Source organism: Puntigrus tetrazona, chromosome 11 (genome assembly GCF_018831695.1).
Source record: "Puntigrus tetrazona isolate hp1 chromosome 11, ASM1883169v1, whole genome shotgun sequence".
Classification (NCBI taxonomy): Eukaryota; Metazoa; Chordata; class Actinopteri; order Cypriniformes; family Cyprinidae; genus Puntigrus; species Puntigrus tetrazona.
In genome coordinates this window covers 20,696,262-20,714,507 of record NC_056709.1, presented here as the reverse complement: position 1 = coordinate 20,714,507, position 18,246 = coordinate 20,696,262, and the positions used below count along the sequence as shown (strand labels likewise).

Sequence of the window (18,246 nt, the reverse complement as noted above, 5' to 3'; positions counted from 1 at the left end):
AACGATTTGGTGAACCGGCTCAAAGGTTTTTCTTCACAAATCGGAAACTTAAGACTAAACCCATGCTCAGCAGAATAGTTAAGATGTTGTTTGATTTGTGACTTAAATCATTTGCAAACGACACGCCGGCAATGTTTTGAATAGGAAATGGGGGCTTTTGTAATTCTATAAACTGAACAGTTGAAGCTGCATGCAGCCGGATCTTTTGAAAGGCAGAGAAGGCAGAATGTAATGTCTCATTATGGGACTGCAGGGTGCTGGTGCCTTTTATTAACATAAGAAAGGGTTCACCTTGAAAAGGAGAGTGTCTGACAGTAAATGCTTACGCTCTAGTCACAGGAAAGAGAAATGTTTTCAAAGGTAAGAGCACCTACAGTGTCTCATGCAATTGAAGTTAACCATGCGTGCACAGTGATGATCTGGTTCCAGACTTCACACGTTTATACTTAGTGTTTCCTGTGCATCCTGCGCTAGCGTTCTTATTTAAATATTCGCCGATGTCAGTAACGCTAGACAAGAGAGCAGCGTGCAGCCTGCCAGAAACAGTTTTATGGTGTCTTCTGGGCAAATATGACCACGTGCATCCTTAAGTTTTCTGATGGAACCCCGGTTTCCGTTCCACATGACTGGATATACAGCATGTGAACGTTTCTGTACGACGCTATGAATATTCAATGAGGTAAGCGCTCAAGCAGGTTGTGATTGGTTGGCTTGTTGCTCAACAACTCGCTGTGCCAAAGGTCTAAAAAACAGCCTGTAGCTAACGCTTATTTCTAATAACATGACGGCCTGACGTGCACAAAGTCAATAAAATATCGAGTCATTCTAATGTCACGTAATACTGCAGTCAATACAATAGTCGGATAAAAAATTACCTACATGATTGATAAACATGTTGACATTTATAACTTGCAATGCACGCAACATGCTTCAGAAATCTACCGCTAGATGTCAGCAGCGAGCTGAGATTTCGTCAGCTGTATTTTGCAGTAGTTTGACAGCATGATTATGCAACAAATATAAACATTTTAAAAATATATATTTTTCGCTTATACAAAAGTATAAACAGAAGATTTAAGTTAGGGTTGTCTTAACTTTATATGGTAATATTGTATACAACTAAATTGCTAGGTAATGTGGGCCCAAATGAGGCAGTTAAAAGTATTAAGTAGAAAAGTAGCCTAAATTTAAAATCACCTTTTTTTTTTTTTTTTTTTTTTTTTTTTTTTAATCAATGGGGTAACAGCTGTGTGTAATTAAGATGGGGTTGTCAGTATTTTTTTCTTTTAGTGCTTTGTGGTTTCCCCTAAGAGGAAAAAACAAAAATGTACTTTGCATGTGACTGAACTCACTTATAGTGCTTTTGATCTATGTGTCTCTAGTCAAAGCATGCAGTAAACTTCGATTTAATTCTACTATGATAATTCACAGGTTAGCATGCGAAAGTGCAAATCATGCACTAGGTATAGAATATAAATGTTTATTTCTCCAAACAGGCTCCACAGTCTGATAACTACTGTGTGTGTGTGCTAGTGGTCTTGCCTACGTTATGGGGACCAAATGTCTAATAAACACACACACACACACACACACACACACACACACACACACACACACACACACGTGCAAATTTATCATTTCTAACTTTTTTGTGAATTGCTTAACCACAATGAGTAAATTTAATGAGTAACAATCTTGTCAACACTTTTGAAAATGTATTTCCTGAACGAAGTAAATATCTGTGCTTCTGTGGACACAAATATTTCCTTTGCCACAAAGCATCATGTGACCAAACTGTTGCTAGAAACGAACACATTTTTTTTTTTTCTTAATTCAGTAACTACTGCTGGCCGCATTAAATGCATGTATGTATATGTATGTATATATGTATGAATGTATGTGTGTGTGTGTATATATATATATATATATATATATATATATATATATATATATATATATATATATATATATATATATATATAATAAGCTTTTTTTAAATGTTTTAACCATTGGAAGATTGGCATATTCAATAACAAGAAACCATGCACATGTTTTTGTTGATCCTAAAATGCTCACATTAAAAAAGTTCTTTCAGTTACTAACACATTCACTTTGTTGTGTTTTTGAATTCGTGGACAGAGTAACAAAAAGTAAAGGAGGATTCATAATCAAACCGAGAGTAGCTTATCTCCGTACAAACTGCAGCGCAGGGGAAAGACGCTCATGAGAATGTTTGTGAAATAACATTCTCACCAGGGTTCTTATGTCGGCTTAAACTGTGGTTGTTGAGGTCAGTTGTAAAACATGAACATAAACGTAAAGCATGGGTCATAACCTATTTTTTGGTTATGGCATTTATGTGTAGGGGTAAGGGTGCAGCTCTTTTTGTTGACGGCAAGTAAAACAAGTACGTAAAGTTAATTAAGCTAGTTTAGTAAAGTGGAACTTAGGCTTAGTGTATTTGTTTTAATAGATTATTTAGTTTTGTAAAAAAAAATGTTTTACAGATCTGAAAAATACATTAATGAACTGGTGGATGTTATTTTAATCAAGTTAAAATTATTTGTATTATAATATTTTTTATGCTGTTGGAATATACAGTTTTAGTGGTAATGCCAATCTTAGTATCTTTCAATTCTGATGATTGATTTAAAAACTAGGTACCATACCTAAAAGAAAACAATGAACGATTGAACTTTCAGAAACATGCCCACTCAGTTGAGTTAATGAGTCACTGAGAATGGCATTTATCTCTTTAACTGACTTGTTAACTCATACATTTCCTTTTCATTTTTGGTTTGTTGTAAATATTTTAAAATAAAAAATTTCATTCTTTTTTAATTGGATGTATTTATTTGTATGTATTGCTTTTAATCAGTTTTGAAAAAAATGGATGCCTGATGTTGTTTTTTTTTTTTTTTTTTTTTTTAATACTCAAATTGTATTCTGTATTTCATTTGTACTTCTTGTTATGCTTTTTATCATGTCTGTAATGCACTTTGGACAATAAAAATGAATAAACTAAACTATATTAAATCTGTTTTGCTGTGGAAGGCAACACACGGCAATAAGAAAAAACCTTTTTGTAACTGGTAGCTTTTTTCCTACTGCCAGCACTTGTGCGCATTTTTCAAAAACAGTATTCTTAAATATTTTCAAAGTTGAATGCTTTGACCTAGGTTTGCCTATTTGTGCACATGGAGACAACTTGCTGTGTGATTCATTTCGAAGGGGAACTGTGATGCCATGCCACCAAGTGTGAACCTTTGAATTCAAGTCTTACTGCAGCCCACTCAGTTTCTCATGAGAAAATTTCTGCAGAATGAGATGAAACCTTTGTTGTAAAGTCATTTGCCATCCTCATTTGTTAAGTGAATGTAGTGATGATGACAGATCATTGCCATGATTCCGAAGTCTGACGCTAAATCAAAACACTCCGAAGAGCGGTAGGTGATTTTTGCTGTGTAATAAGAGATAAATGCTGCTAAAATGTCTCAAAACTATTTCAATTTAACAGTTTGCATACGATGACTTTTGTATATTGCTACAACATTCTTAATCAAATTGAAACAGACTTTGATAACTGTAAATAATTTTATTACAAAGCAAGCATATACTAATATAAAAAAGAAGCCATTTATTTGAAAGTTGTATATAGAAATAGTATAAACAAAATAAATGGTCAATATTCACAAATGTCATTATCATATAATAACAATGCAGATGATGCAGTCGAGATGATTAAAAATGACTTAAAATATGTATAGAAATGTTCTTTGCTTGCAATTCATTTTAATTAATGGTGAATATATTAATAAAAAACGCAAAAATATATGCACTTTTTAATTGCTTAGCATTTATAGACAAGTAAATATAATAAAGAATTCATTATTTTGAAGTTGCATGTAGAAAGAGAATAAACAAGCAATCATGAATATTCACAATTAAATTGCTAAATAGATTAATGTATAGATTATGAATATCACTGTGTAAGCATAACTAAATGAAGAGTAACTATGTTCATAATTATTTTTATGTAGGAAATTAAACAAATATATTCAATATACTGATATTACTGTTATTAACACTGATATTAAAAGCTCAAAGTAATTAATAAATATCTATTTTTCGCTATGGCTTCAGAGATCTTAATATCTGCTTTTTATTCTTTAGAAATTACTGATAAAGAAAGAGCATTCTAAAAACAGCAAACTGAAAAACAGATTTCACTCCTTCAGAGTAAGAGAGAAAAGCCGGCTGCGGGTCGATGTATTTCCAGAATAAGTCTCAGACGTGCCGTTAGACAGAGAATTAGAGGAGATGAAGCTCTGATGCACATCTCCTTGACCCAGACAGCTCAGACACAGGTTCGAAGCTCTGCGCCTGAAATGCTGATCCAAAAAGAAATAGATGGCTGGATTTACACAACTGTTGAGAAATGCCAGGCAGCAGGACAGCATGAGTCCATTAACTATGATCACATGTGTTTCCCCACTAATATCTCCCCTGCTCATAAGTAAGAAGACCTGTATTGACTTAAACAAATTAAACGGTAGCCAAGAGATAAGAAAAGCCGCAATTATGGCAAACACGATCTTGAGCGAGTGTCGGCGTCTTGCTTCTGCACGTGAGTTTCCGGCAGTGTGACAATGACGCCGCAGGTTAACCAGAATAGACCCATAACAGAGGCAGAGAATCAGTACGGGTAGCACAAAGGTTAGAAATATGGTCAGGAGATTCATTCCTTGGACAAATGAGGATTTTGAGTCCTCCGAACACGTATTGTCTGTTAGTCGACGGTACACCAATGATGGGATTCCCAGGAAGAAAGAAATGATCCACACGACTCCACAGGTGATCTGCGCACAGTTGCTGCTTCGTAGAAACTTGGAGTCCATGAGGCGCACGACAGCCAGGTATCGATCTATACTCATGCAGGTGAGAAAGAAGATGTTGGAGAAGCGGTTGACCGCAATGACGAAGCTGCTGATCTTGCACATGGCCTCACCGAAGCTCCACTCACCAAAATGGGCTGAAATCGCCCACAGTGGCAATGTGACAACAAACACAAAGTCGGCCACAGCCAGGTTTATCACAAAGGTGTCCACAAGACGTCCATTTTTCTTATGCCGCTGGCCGATGACCACAATGACGAACAGATTCCCCAAGAAGCCAGTGAAGAACATGATGAAGTACAGCACAGGAATGTAGATTCTGGACATGTCCAGCAATTCTGAATTGTTCTCGACGTGGATGTAATAGTCGTAGTCATCGGTGGAATTCATTGAAAAGTAATGACTATAGCCATCGCTTGTGGAGCTCACTGTAACGTGAGAGAGTGCCATCTCTGTGCGGCTTGCCATCTGTGCACAAGTGATGGGCAAAGTAGAGAAAAACTAGCATGTCACATGATTAGAAACCACAAACTGCAATAACAGGCTCTCTCTCTTTCTCTCTCTCTCTTTCTCTATTTCCTTAAACATTTAAATTAATCACAAAGAGGCACATTTTCTTAAACTTCCAGTTCTAATAATAACATGTTAATATAGATAGTTGGAGGGATTTGATTCATCTGTTATTACTGGGTCTTTTACTTTCTAAGCTCTTAAAAAAGCTGTTTTTCCTCAAGTACCTACAATTGAGAATTGTAACACAAATGTTTGGCATGGGATATTTTGTCGTGGGAATAAATAATCTTTTCTCATATATGCACAATCAGTTCCTTTTAGCAAAGCCATGAGAAAAAACGAAATGCGCACATTTTTAAAAAAAGAAGTGAGAAAAAATGACGTACTACTAGACTTGTGAGATTTATTTTTGTGATTCAGCTGTGCAAAAAATAAAAAAATAAAGGCGTGAAAAGTGCAGCGCATCATATGAGTCTTCTGAGCTGCTGTGGTTTTTTCGTGTTTACAGGCCAACCACAAATTCTTTGCACTAAATTATGTTTATTTCCCTAACAGACAAAAGAACAAGACAGGAAGCAGGACTGCGACCTTTATCGCTTTCTGTCACATCTAATGTGTTAGAAATAAATATTGTAAACTGGGCATGTTAGGGTGAGGTAACAGGACCGTTTGAGGGAAACTGCTGTGAGGTATGATCACGACTCACACGAAAGTCTGTTTGGTCAGCGCGGTTAAATCCATGTCAAAAACCTATACTCGATCTGAAATCTGTGTAAGGAAATCTTTCACCTACGTATTATTCCATATCTCATAGATTACTTTCAAAATGACGATAGGTGAATGCAATTGCACCGTTTGCTCATTTGCATGTCGGGTGAATGAGCAGAAACAAACCAAAAACTCTAAGTGAACTCCAGTGTTATGGTTGTATCTTATAAAAGTGTTCGATATTTTCTGGTTTAAACATTTTTAGGACTCAAGACATCTGCTTGCATGTGCACTCCCATTGCGCTTTCTTCCAGATTGTTTTTCAGAGGACCAACGATTGATGTGGTTCGTTTTACATTGTAATGTTTATCATGCATATGCTTCAGCAGTGGTTGTGCAGCGGTTAGATATGTTGGCAGTAACCCGGAGGGTCGAAGACTTTCTGTTCTGATGAGTGTACAAATCAGCAGAAAGTCTTCACTCACCTCTATCCAAATCCAAAGACACAATAATGACTACATTAATACAATTAAAATTTAAATGAAATGTTACATGTGTAACATTTATATTTTTTAAAATGATGTTTATGCAACACAGAAAAATTACTTTTACTAACATTTGGGTCTACAAATATTTTGGCATCAGCAAAGAAACTGCAGCTTTTATTATTATTATTAAAATAAAATATGTATTTAATCTGTTGAAGACAGGAGGACTAATTATCAATACGCTAATTATTAATTATAGATTGTAAATTAGGTTTCTAATAGATTGTATTTCTAAAAGACTCTAATTATAATTTTTTGCAAACTTTAACACATCATGACTGTTCTGACTGTCGAATCACTTAATATTTAGCAACATTAAAATAACAGTAAATGGCAGTTGGGAAGCACAGATGGTGTATATGACATTTTAAATACAATTTCAAGATTAAGGCACTCAGTGGAGACTTGAAGGTCAACTTTGCATTGAGAGGTGGATCGTATTGTCAGTTTTGACATTTTTACTTCTAGCACCGGAAACTTCTGCAGACACATCATGTTTATGCAGCCTATACAAACCTTTCCGCATTAAGTCGAGACATGATTAACAATACATTCATACAAGTATATTTAAACTTACATTCAAAACACTGTAGAGCTTATGTAATAAAATGAAATGTTTTTGTTTATTTTTAAATTTAGGACCTATTATAGTTTCAGAGAATGCCATTATTTTACTCTGTAGCATAGTGAATGTATGTTATACTACTTTCATTTATCTCTTTGGGCCTCTATAACAAGGTCTTTGTACTGGGCCTTGATGTTTCAGTGCTCTGCAAGGTTCCATTTCCTCATGCGGTCACTTCTGTGAATTATCAGGTGATGTTCACAGAGAGAGTGAGCTATGTATTTTTAACGCAAAAGATAGTAAGTGTGGAAAATACCCATTTGACCATCTTTCTGATGATCTTTTTTACACTTATCTCACACTTATGCTTTTCTGCAATGAAGAGCTGTTTATGTTAAGGGCACCTTTTGTGTTCAAGCGATTATCTATACACTGACAGCCATTTAAACAAATGCAGGTAAAATACAAACAAACAACAGAAAACCTGTGGTACACAAGTAGAAAAACGATCAGAATTGCAGAAAACGATCAGAATTTAAGTAATATTGACCTCTGGTGGTGGAATGTGGACATAACATTTCATAGCAATTCGCTTTATTAATGCAATTTTATTTATGCAATTTTAAAAACCCATACATTTTCAAACATTTAAAATAAAAATGACCATTAATTTATCAGCCATTCATTTGATTTTAATATCATTTTGAATAAATGTTAGTATTTTTAATAAAATTGTGTTTTTAATTTATTATTTTATTATTTTATTATTATTATTATTTAATTTCACCATTTTTTCACAAATTTGTAAAGTTTTTTTTTTTTTTAAAGTTGTTGTTTATTAAGTTTTATTTATTTTCGTACTTCATTAAATTAAATGGAAGTGAAATGCTGCCTTAATAAAATAAATAAATCATAAAAAAGTTTTTAATTTTAATAAACATATAGAAATAGATAATAGATTTTAATTTTAAATAATTGTTATAACCAATAACTCTAAGCCTTCACTACTGGAAAGGACACCACATAACTTCTGTAAATGCAAGAAAACAAGACTTCTGGTTTCACAAAATGACTGTCACAAGGGATAACCATGAGCAGATAAGATCACGTATTGACCAGCACATCATATAAGCTGTGATAATTTAAATACTATTTCCCTTAATGAGGCTCTGAGGTTCACAAACTCAGCTGAATCTGCACAAAGAGTGTGAAGTTCGCACAGATATCTTTACTCACATCAAACAGCTGAGTAGAGTCTTCCAGAAATCATTGTGTTTATTAACATTACATAAATGTGTATATGTGTACTGTTTAGTATTTAATGAATTAATTATCAAAGCATTTTCAAGTGATCTTAAGATGTTTTGTTTGCTTATGTCTGAAAACATTAACAATATTATCTCATTCAGGTCTTTCTGGTCCCCGTAGCCTGTGTTGAAGTTGATGACACACTTGATTCCTCTCTAGTTTGGTAAAGCGGTGATTGTAATTACTTATAGCTTATTATAATACTAATTTTGTCAGTGGATTGTTCGACTAGAATACAAAGCAAAATGGTCCAAATGTTTTTAGTTGTGTGAAAATTAAAATTTTTGTCAGGTACACACTAAAGAACTGGAGTGTCTTTCTCATCCTCCTTTTATCTGTTTCAGCAGCTCACAACAAAATGTTCTTTCTGGTGAAGGACTGGGTGAGTATTTCCACAGACAGATTTACTGCACCGCTGAGCGCCATTTATTAGTTTACAACCAGTGTACCGTATATGTTTTTCATCAGTGACATTTGCATTTTAATTTTAGATGTAATAACTTCTTTCCTTTATGCTTTCATTTAAAAACGGTTCATTAATACATCATAATTGTTCAGATATTTATAATAAACATAAGGAAAAATTGTGTAGTTTGTAGTTGTTTTTGATGTAATTGGCGTTACACTACTTCTCCCAATTGTTGAAGAATGTCTGTCTATAAAACAAAATGAATTTGAAAACGAAATGAAAAGCTTCTTAAGAAATACATTATTGTAAAAATAATGAAAGGCTTGATTATGATACAGAACGTTACTGTTAAAAAGGTTGGGAATTTTTTTTATGTTTCTGAAAAACGTCTCTTTTGATATCTAAGGCTGCATGTTTTTAAACAAATATATAACAAAAAAACAATATTTGAAAATTATTGAAAAACTTTTTTTCTGTTTGGGAATATTTGAAAAAAATATTTGCAAAAACAGAGACCTTGTTGAAGCTGTATTTGTTGTAGCTGTATGAAAATTACATCTTGATTTGAGAGTCATTGTAATGCACAGTGAAAGAGCATAAGTTAAAATTATAAAAAAACCGACGTGTTTTCCTGTGACAGCAAAAGCTGAAGTTTCATCTGACTTCATTGCCACATGATCTTTCAGAAATCATACTTAGATTTGGTGCTTTTCTTAAAATTGCCAGTGTTGAAAAGTTTGTGGTGTTTTTCATATCTTCCTGTCACTTTAACAAGTTGGCTGGTTTGACTAATTATGTCACCCACAAACCCAATCTTTTTTTTTTTTTTTTTTTTTGGAGGAAGTGAGAATGCAGTTAGGAATAGTTCACACCAGCCTTTAACATCTTCATTTAAAAATAATTAGCAGAATGAATCTTATCTGCTAACATGCTGACTAAGAGCCTGTAGTGCTGATCCCTTTCACATCTAATGAGGCCATTTGTCCAATTTGGTTTCAGTTTTTATAAATGTAGTGCATGAAAAGAAGCCTCTTAATGATTGTAAGTTTTCATACACTGTCAGAAATAAAGGTACAAAAGCCGTCCCTGTATATGTAATATGTAACCAAAACGGACCCTTTGAGTAAAAAAGTGACAGCTTTTGTACCTTTATTTCTGAGAGTGTATGCACATTAAAGCTTGCATTAAAAATGTTCCCTTTTAAGCCTTTCATGCGTTAATTTTTAAATGACAAAGTAATATTTGTAATGTTCGTTTTTATTTTTTAAACAAGTTAAAAATCATGGCAATAAAGTTTTTTCCCCCTCCCAATACATTTTATTTTGCCCACTACAGTTGACAGCATCAACGGTATTAAAAGTGATTCAGTAGAACTCTGAAAAAACAAAACATTACCTAAAAGCAAATAGTATGGATTGACTTAAGAGGCTTAAGAAGTTTGAAAACATGATGCAAAAAACTAAAAATAGATACAAACACAACAATTAAACAAAATAGTAGACAGTGCTTTGGAAGTTCATCGTGGTGGTTGGGACGTGATGGTTAAAATGGTACAAAATGGCTTCTGAATATTTGTGGACTGTTCATGAAAGGGTTAAAATAAATGCATTTACAGTAAAAAATAACCTTTTGAAAAACACATCACGTCAAACTTAAGGTTAATATGAAACAAAACTATGCTACAAATAATTACAGTTTGTACTGAAACTGAGAAAAAAGAAAGGGGGAAAAAAAAACGGCAGACAGAGTGTCTAACCACAAAGTGATTCAGAGATTGCTATTAGGAAGAAAACATCAGACCCATACAAGTGTGCAAGAGGTGATGAGAGACCCAAGGCCATCTCAAACATTTCTTAGACAGGACGGAGGCAGTAGCGATGTTTCTGTTGTTTTAGACTCTTTTAACTCACAGCCTCCTAAGCTGATTACACTGGATTTAGTGCATGCAGTATATTTGCAAGTCGTGCAAGGAATCTAAACTAGGAATTTCATCAAAGAATTTTGTCAGAGGCTGAGACTTTTGGGATTTCAGAAATAAGCAACAGTTTTGATTAATGTTCTGAATTAAGTAGTCTCTGCTAATTCCACAACACACACTTAATAGCACTGCAGGGTTTAGGGACATTTTAAAACTACATTTGACTTTACTTAGGACAGAAATGCATAGACTGTCTATTTTTTTCTGCCCACAAAACAGGAAGAGGAAATTCAGTATGCACTTCACTACCCAATGCTGCATGCTAATGCTGTGCACCTCCTAGTGGTATACTATTTGTTGCTAAATTAACATTTGCTTAAATATTTTATTTTAATCCCATAAAGCCTGTAAATGGCCAACCTTCTGTACACAATCTCCTACCTGCCTTCTGTCGTATGATTGACAATTTAACCTTTCTTTAGCACAAGGCCTTAAAATGTTCCTCTTCAGGTTGTTTTTTGCAGTGAAATCTGTACTAATTTTAATAAGTTTAAAAATAACCTTTATGTTGTTAGTATTTAAAATGAGCATTTATTGGACTGCAGCAATTTACGCTTAGTAATCTGATAACTTATTACTTGTAATTTTTTAAAGATAAATTGTATTAAAATCCATTAGATATGAAAGTTCAGTAATGTTTATTTCATAGCCCTCACAATTAAAAATGTAAAACTTTGTCCATGAAACAAAATACTTACTTAGTAAGTAGTCTGTTATAGTAGTCTGCTTATTGATTTACATTATCACAATTTTATTTTACTTTATGACCAAATACATATCAGCAGCTGCATATTTTGCTCAGCTTGGTTGTTTTTTAATTTCTTATTGTTACTGTCACATTCTGTATGAGGCACAAAAGCCTCATCTATCAGATATGTATGCACATGTGTAGAAGCCTAAAGGTTTAAACTTTTTTTTGATTTCTATCTAACATGCCATTAGGTTTTATAGGTTTAAGAATATTAATGCTGCTTAAAATGTCAGATTACCGAAATCAAAGCTGGTTATACCCTCTGTATTTGAGTTCTTGATGTCTGAGGCAGTGACCTCTTTGCTACTTTAAAATTCAGTCATCAGTTTGCATAGAGTATATTTCTGTATACAGACCAAGCCACAAGCTAACCATTATCTATGGTTGTTTCAACATGATTTGACTGATCATGGCAAATTATCCTCATGTATTTGACTCTCCTTGCACTGAAACATTGCCTTCAGCGAAAGGCTTCATGGTTTACACTAGACTGAAATGTGAGTCAGTGACGGGAAATTGTCTAGTGTTATGCAACAGATTGAATGTGAGCCATGCTGTTCGTCTAAAAGGAAAAAGAAGGCTGAAAAGGCCAAGAACATCAGTAAATACTCTCTTTACTGTCTAACTGGGCTATTGAGTCATTTTCATGCCTTTGACCTACTATCCATTGACTGAATGTTTGGAAAATTGCAGAAATTGACTGTATACATACAGTACATGTTTAAGGGTAAATCACAAATGTGAGTCATACATGGATACTAAAATACTGTCTGGTCATTAGTAGGTCTGTGTTTTACCAGAAAAAAAGAGCTGGAGGTAATCCAACTCTCCAGAGAAAGAGCCGCTCCAGATGTTTTAGGCTCCTCCTCTCGCTCTGCTCTTTCTCTAAACATTCCAGCCAACTCGGTTCCTCTGCATGAGGGCTTTTCCACTCCGCCTGTCATACGCACATAAGCACACACTCAGAGTTTTTAATCAGTCTCCTCCGGTCTTTAAGATGAGAGCCCTGCAGCTCCTCGTCCTCGTTCTCTCAGGCCTGGTGGGGGCACAACAGCAGGCCCTTATGGACTACTTGGAGAGAAGACTCCTTGCTATTGAGGTAAGAACAACAATGCTCTCCCATCCAGACCCTGGCCTCCAGATACAGACTAGGAAAGAAGTATTAAGAAGAGTGTAGATATAGAAGAAAACAACAGAATGAGTTTTGGATGAAATGTACTTTATATATAAAATACTGTTGTAAAAGCTGTTGTAAAGTTTGGTGTGTCGGTAAAATGTAAAATTTTTTTTTAAAGAAATGTTCAGCTTAGTTGAGCAAGGAGGAATTAAATTGATCAAAAGTGAAAATAAAAATATTTAGAATGGAAAGGATTTGTAATTCATATGCATACTGTACTATTCATCATAAAGGTTTTCACAAAAATATTAAGCAGTTTATTGTTTTCAACATTGATAATAATAAGAAATGTTACTTGATCAGCAGGTCATATTAGAATAATTTCTGTCATATGACGATTAGAATAATGATGCTGAAAATTTAGATTTGCCATCACAGGAATTATTTACATGCATTTACATAAAATGCCTTTAAAAAGCAGTAGGCAGTAAAAATTGTAATCTAAAGAGACTTTGTAGAGACTTCTTTTTAAAAATATTACTCACTCCAAACTTTTTAATGGTAGCAATTTACATATATATATATATTCATGTCTAGTATTCTTTGAATATGAGTAACAGAACAACATTATTTACTGTAAAAGTAAATGGTACAGACGTTGATGTCAGCTTTTTGATCCAAGTGCTGGGTAAAAAAGCCCTCGTAGTACTAAAGTGATATTTATAGCAAATTTAAATTCACGTAATATGAAAGCACAAACTTGCTCAAAAGAATAACTTTATGCAATGCGTACAATGAGAAACATGCACACTATCCCACTTCTTTTCTGCTTTCGCTTCACTCCCATAGCCAGGATTCTTTCTCCTTGAGTTGGTCACCCGATCTCCCTCTGTGTCTTGGATTCAGCCACATGAAGGAAATATTCTCTCCCTGTTTTCTCTCTGTGCTGACTCTGCACATACAGCTCTTCTCAGACAAGTCATTTTGTGTGATTATGCTAAAACGCACTTTGCTGCTTCTTTCCTTCCACTGAGTCACAAATTCAAAAAAGAACATTTGCTGCCAAAGGTTGATCCATCTGCAGCGCAAATGATGCTGTTCCAATGCCAAAGTGCTCATGAATTCCTGCAGCTGTCAAGGGAGGGTTTATATTTGAATAATTTACACTCATGAGGCTGTCTGACTCATTTAACATGCTCAAGTTCATGGTTTAAAATGTATGGTAGCTTAGAACATGCATGTGGCTTAAAAGCCATCTGAAATCTGTAGGCATGATCTAAAATTGAAAAATCAGTCAGGCCAAATTTATTTATATAACACTTTTCATAATACACATCGTTTCAAAGCAACTTTGCAGAAAAGCATGATGTTTACAATGTTATCAAGATCACATTTAGCAGATTAGAGAATATATTTTACATTTCGCAACAATACGAGCAAGCGACCATTCAAGATTTGCTAGTATACACAAAGTAAACTATATGCATATTGGACATACTTATATATTGAACTTCATTTTAAAGAGTGGGACAACAAAATAATTATAATTTGAGACGTAAAAAAATCAAGCAGCTGTGATCTTATATGTAATATATGTGAGTATGCATGCAGATAAAATTGGATATGCTTACACGCACACACACACACACACATATATATATATATATATACCGATAGATGGATATATGTATATACACACACAGATTTGTTAAATATTGATATAAAGAATACTATGTATGAAGTATATTTATGTATATATATTAATGCTGTAAAATGATTAATGATCGCTTGTTTTGTTTTTATTAAATAAACACTAGCATTCTTTTTATTTTAGAAATGACACTCTATTACTACCGTTCACTATTCTTTTTCTATTCTCTCTCTCTCTCTCTCTCTCTCTCTCTCTCTCTCTCTCTCTCTCTCTCTCTCTCTCTCTCTCTCTCTCTCTCTCTATATATATATATATATATATATATATATATATATATATATATATATATATATTTTTTTTTTTACATGTACTTGTACTTGTTGTAACTTGTTGTAACACTTACATGTTATTGCTCTGTTGTTGGTTTTGATTGCCTCTATTGTCCTCATTTGTAAGTTGCTTCGGACAAAAGCATCTGCTAAATGAATAAATGTAATTTTTACTGTATAGATCACTTAACCGTGTATCAACGCCCATTTCACCCTAGCATTATGGTGATAACTTTATACCAGAAGGATCACTCACGTTTATTTCAAAGCTAATTGCAAGCCTTCACTTCATCTTAAGATGCCCATTTCACAGACATGTTGAGAGCTGACTAATTCAAATCTCTTTTACTAAGGCTCTCGAGACTTGTTGTTGTTTATTTCTCCATTGGCAGGATCGCATCTCCTTGTGGCATGAGCAGACCAGCCGCTACGCCTCAGAGCTGCGCGAGTTCAAGCAGCAGATGGTGGCACAGCTAGAGGGCCTGGACAAGAGCAAGGAGGCGCTGCGGAGCGAGTTGGACACAGTGGGAACACGCGTAGACCGTGTGGAGAGAGAGATGGACTACCTCGAAACACAGAATGGAGCGCAGCCTTGCGTGGACGTGGATGACAAGCTGGTGGAGCAGCAGGTGACGGTTGTCAAGGAGAGGAATAAAGCCAAGTACGCCAAGCTCACAGGTAAACAGCTTTAGGTAACATTCCCTAGGCTTAGATACTAGTAATGTTTGTTTCACAGCATGATGGCACTTGTCAAAACTGGCTCATTTAACAAATTCAGTACTCTGAAATACTATTCCATTTTATGTTATGCTATAAAACTTTTTAATATATTATAAATATATTTTTTCGACCATAAATTAGCATACCATTTAAAACTAAATAGTGATTTTAGCCTGTCTTACATTCACAATTTATAAAATTATTAGAAATGCTGAATTGTAGTGAAATTGTTTTAAAAACAACAAAACTTGGTTACGATCACTAAAATAATAATTTGGTCCAAAATTTTATGATAGCAAACCTGTTACCCACAACCCTGTATTCTTTCAGGCTTATCAAATATTACTATAATATATAAAATAAAATATAAATTATATATATAAAATAAACTAAAATATATATAATACTATATATAATAATATAATATAATATAATATAATATAATATAATATAATATAATGCAATACATTATATTTAATCAGTGTTATTTTAGTATTATTTATATATGGTATTTATTATTATTTTAAATGAACTTTTATTTTTATATTTATTTTTTACAGTTATATTTAGCTTTCATTTATTTTTTCTTTCAGCTTTAGTCTGTTATTTTATATTATTTCAGTTACTTGCCAAGGTAACGTTTTCTGTTTTATTTTTCATTTTATCTTTATTTTCTTTTGATTTGGTTTTATTTTGAATCTCAAAAATGATTATAACAGGTTTAGTTTTAGTTAATAACAACACTGTCATTGGGTTGAAAAAGAATTCTATAAAATAAATAGGAAGAATAAGTGTTAAAAGTGGCGTCTACACTTCATAGATTCAGTTTTAAAAAGCTCATAATGAAGCAAAGCTTCTGGGAGTAAGTGGCATGAGAATGACAGACAACCAAGTTCAGTCACTCTGGGCTATTATAACTTGACAGAGTTTAATACATGATGCATTAAATAGTGGGTATAATCTTCCTAAAGCCCTCATTTAGAGAAGCACTTAGAGGTACTAAATAAAATGTATTATTATTCCATCATTGAGAGAGACAGCAATTATACTGCTGGAGGATAAATCATGATGCTTTCCGTACATCGTCTCTACACTTCAGCAGCTCTATATTGCCTTTTCATAGCAAAACGCCTCCAATCTGATTAACCCAGCTTGTCATTAGTCTACTGTGCATTCCCATTAGGGTTTAGACTTAAATCAGACTTTATTGGAAAGCACATAGTAAGTAATATCATGAGGAAGGGATGCACTTTGGAACTTAACTGAAGAGGGCAAATATTGATATTCTAATTCCAGTGAGAAATAGATTATTTTCTGATTAACATAATGATGGAAAGTAAGGAATAACTTATGTGTAAGGAATAATAAGGCGTTTCATACTTAAAAATAAGTGTTCCAAAGGGTTTTCACAGCCTGTTTTGGTTCCGCAAAGAACAACCTTTCAGTGAACAGGAATAATTTTTCCTTACAGTAAAAAACATTTTAATAATCTAAATAACCGTTTTTGCAAACCATTGTGGAACCTTATGTGAAATAAAGAACCTTTAATTTAAGAGTGTATTTAAAGGCACATTTCAGGCAAAAGTGAAAATAATTTGAGTTTTTCTTTGTTTAGACTGTAGTGACATGATCTCCAGCATCAAAGCCATGAAGATCCTCAAACGAATGGGTGGCGCTAAGGGAATGTGGACCAAAGACATGGGAAGTGCCACCGGGAAGGTGTACATCTTAAACGGGACAGACGATAATACCATGTTTGAATATGGTACAGTCCGTGAATTCACTTCCTCCCAAGGCACTTCTGCGGCCACCAGCGTCCAGCTCCCTTCGGCCTGGCGCGGTATGGGTCATGCCATTTACAACAACCACCTGTACTATCTGAAACAGGGTGAGGAGATGAAAGTTATAAAGTTTGATCTTCAGAAGAACGTAGTTGTAGACAGTGGCGTGTTTCCAGCTAAAAACCAGCTCCCCGTGTACGGCCTGAATCCCGAGACCTTCATCGATTTAGCAGTGGACGAAGAGGGTTTGTGGGCCATCTATGCCACACAGGAGAACGAACGGCACATCTCTTTGGCCAAGATAGACTCTAAAACTCTAGACATTGAGCAGATGTGGGACACTCCTTGTGTGAGGGAAAACGCAGAGGCGGCGTTTGTCATCTGCGGTACCATTTATGTGGTCTACAACTCCAAACTACCCAGCCGCTCTCGGATTCAGTGTGTGTTCGATGTCAGCGACATGGTCACAAATGACGACGCTCCACATGTATACTTTCCCAAAAGATATGGCACTCATGCAAGCCTCAAATACAGCCCTGTGGAGCAGCTGCTCTACGCTTGGGATGATGGCTATCAAATCCTCTACAAACTCCAACTGAAAAAGAAGCTGGAGGTGTAGAAGTTGTAATGAAGTCTGAAGAAAAAGGAGCTGGAAAGGAAATGCCCATCTTACTGGCTTGCTTTATCTAATGCTACACGGCTGGGTCACACATCAATACGCTGAGCTTTGTAGTTACACACAGAGCACAATATATGATTGATTGGACACACTTGTTAGGTTTGGTTGTTTACTAGAAATCAATGTACAGGGCTTGAGAAGACCCATTTTAACTTTGTTTGCCTGGAGCAGAACTAATAAAACGATTTTATATATTATGTTGAGATGAAATGTTCTGTTAATAAATAATTGTGTAAACACTTCAATAATTCCACTGTTAATAAATCATTGCAACAGTACTGTTATATATAGTCC

At 34.4% G+C, this 18,246-nt stretch overlaps 2 protein-coding genes across 2 annotated transcripts; one reads left to right on the top strand and one right to left on the bottom strand.

Moving 5' to 3' along the window:
• Window positions 1-3,396: 3,396 nt before the first annotated feature.
• gpr25 (G protein-coupled receptor 25) lies at window positions 3,397-5,994 on the bottom strand. The gene has a single exon (XM_043251407.1). The coding sequence runs from the start codon at window positions 5,361-5,363 to the stop codon at window positions 4,227-4,229; it is 1,137 nt and encodes a 378-aa protein (XP_043107342.1). The 5' UTR covers window positions 5,364-5,994; the 3' UTR covers window positions 3,397-4,226.
• A 6,571-nt stretch (window positions 5,995-12,565) lies between these two features.
• On the top strand, window positions 12,566-18,197 carry olfml3b (olfactomedin-like 3b). Its single transcript, XM_043252386.1, has 3 exons — window positions 12,566-12,774; window positions 15,165-15,450; window positions 17,108-18,197. Exons 1-3 carry the CDS (start codon window positions 12,592-12,594, stop codon window positions 17,890-17,892), a joined length of 1,254 nt encoding a protein of 417 aa, XP_043108321.1. The 5' UTR covers window positions 12,566-12,591; the 3' UTR covers window positions 17,893-18,197.
• The last annotated feature ends 49 nt before the right edge of the window (window positions 18,198-18,246 follow it).

Excerpts from the sequence above, each read along its gene's own strand:
- gpr25 (XM_043251407.1), bottom strand. The coding sequence starts at position 5,363 with ATGGCAAGCCGCACAGAGATGGCACTCTCTCACGTTACAGTGAGCTCC.
- olfml3b (XM_043252386.1), top strand. The coding sequence starts at position 12,592 with ATGAGGGCTTTTCCACTCCGCCTGTCATACGCACATAAGCACACACTC. Across the intron at positions 12,775-15,164 it reads GAAGACTCCTTGCTATTGAG|GATCGCATCTCCTTGTGGCA; the intron begins GTAAGAACAACA and ends CTCCATTGGCAG. Across the intron at positions 15,451-17,107 it reads CAAGTACGCCAAGCTCACAG|ACTGTAGTGACATGATCTCC; the intron begins GTAAACAGCTTT and ends TTCTTTGTTTAG.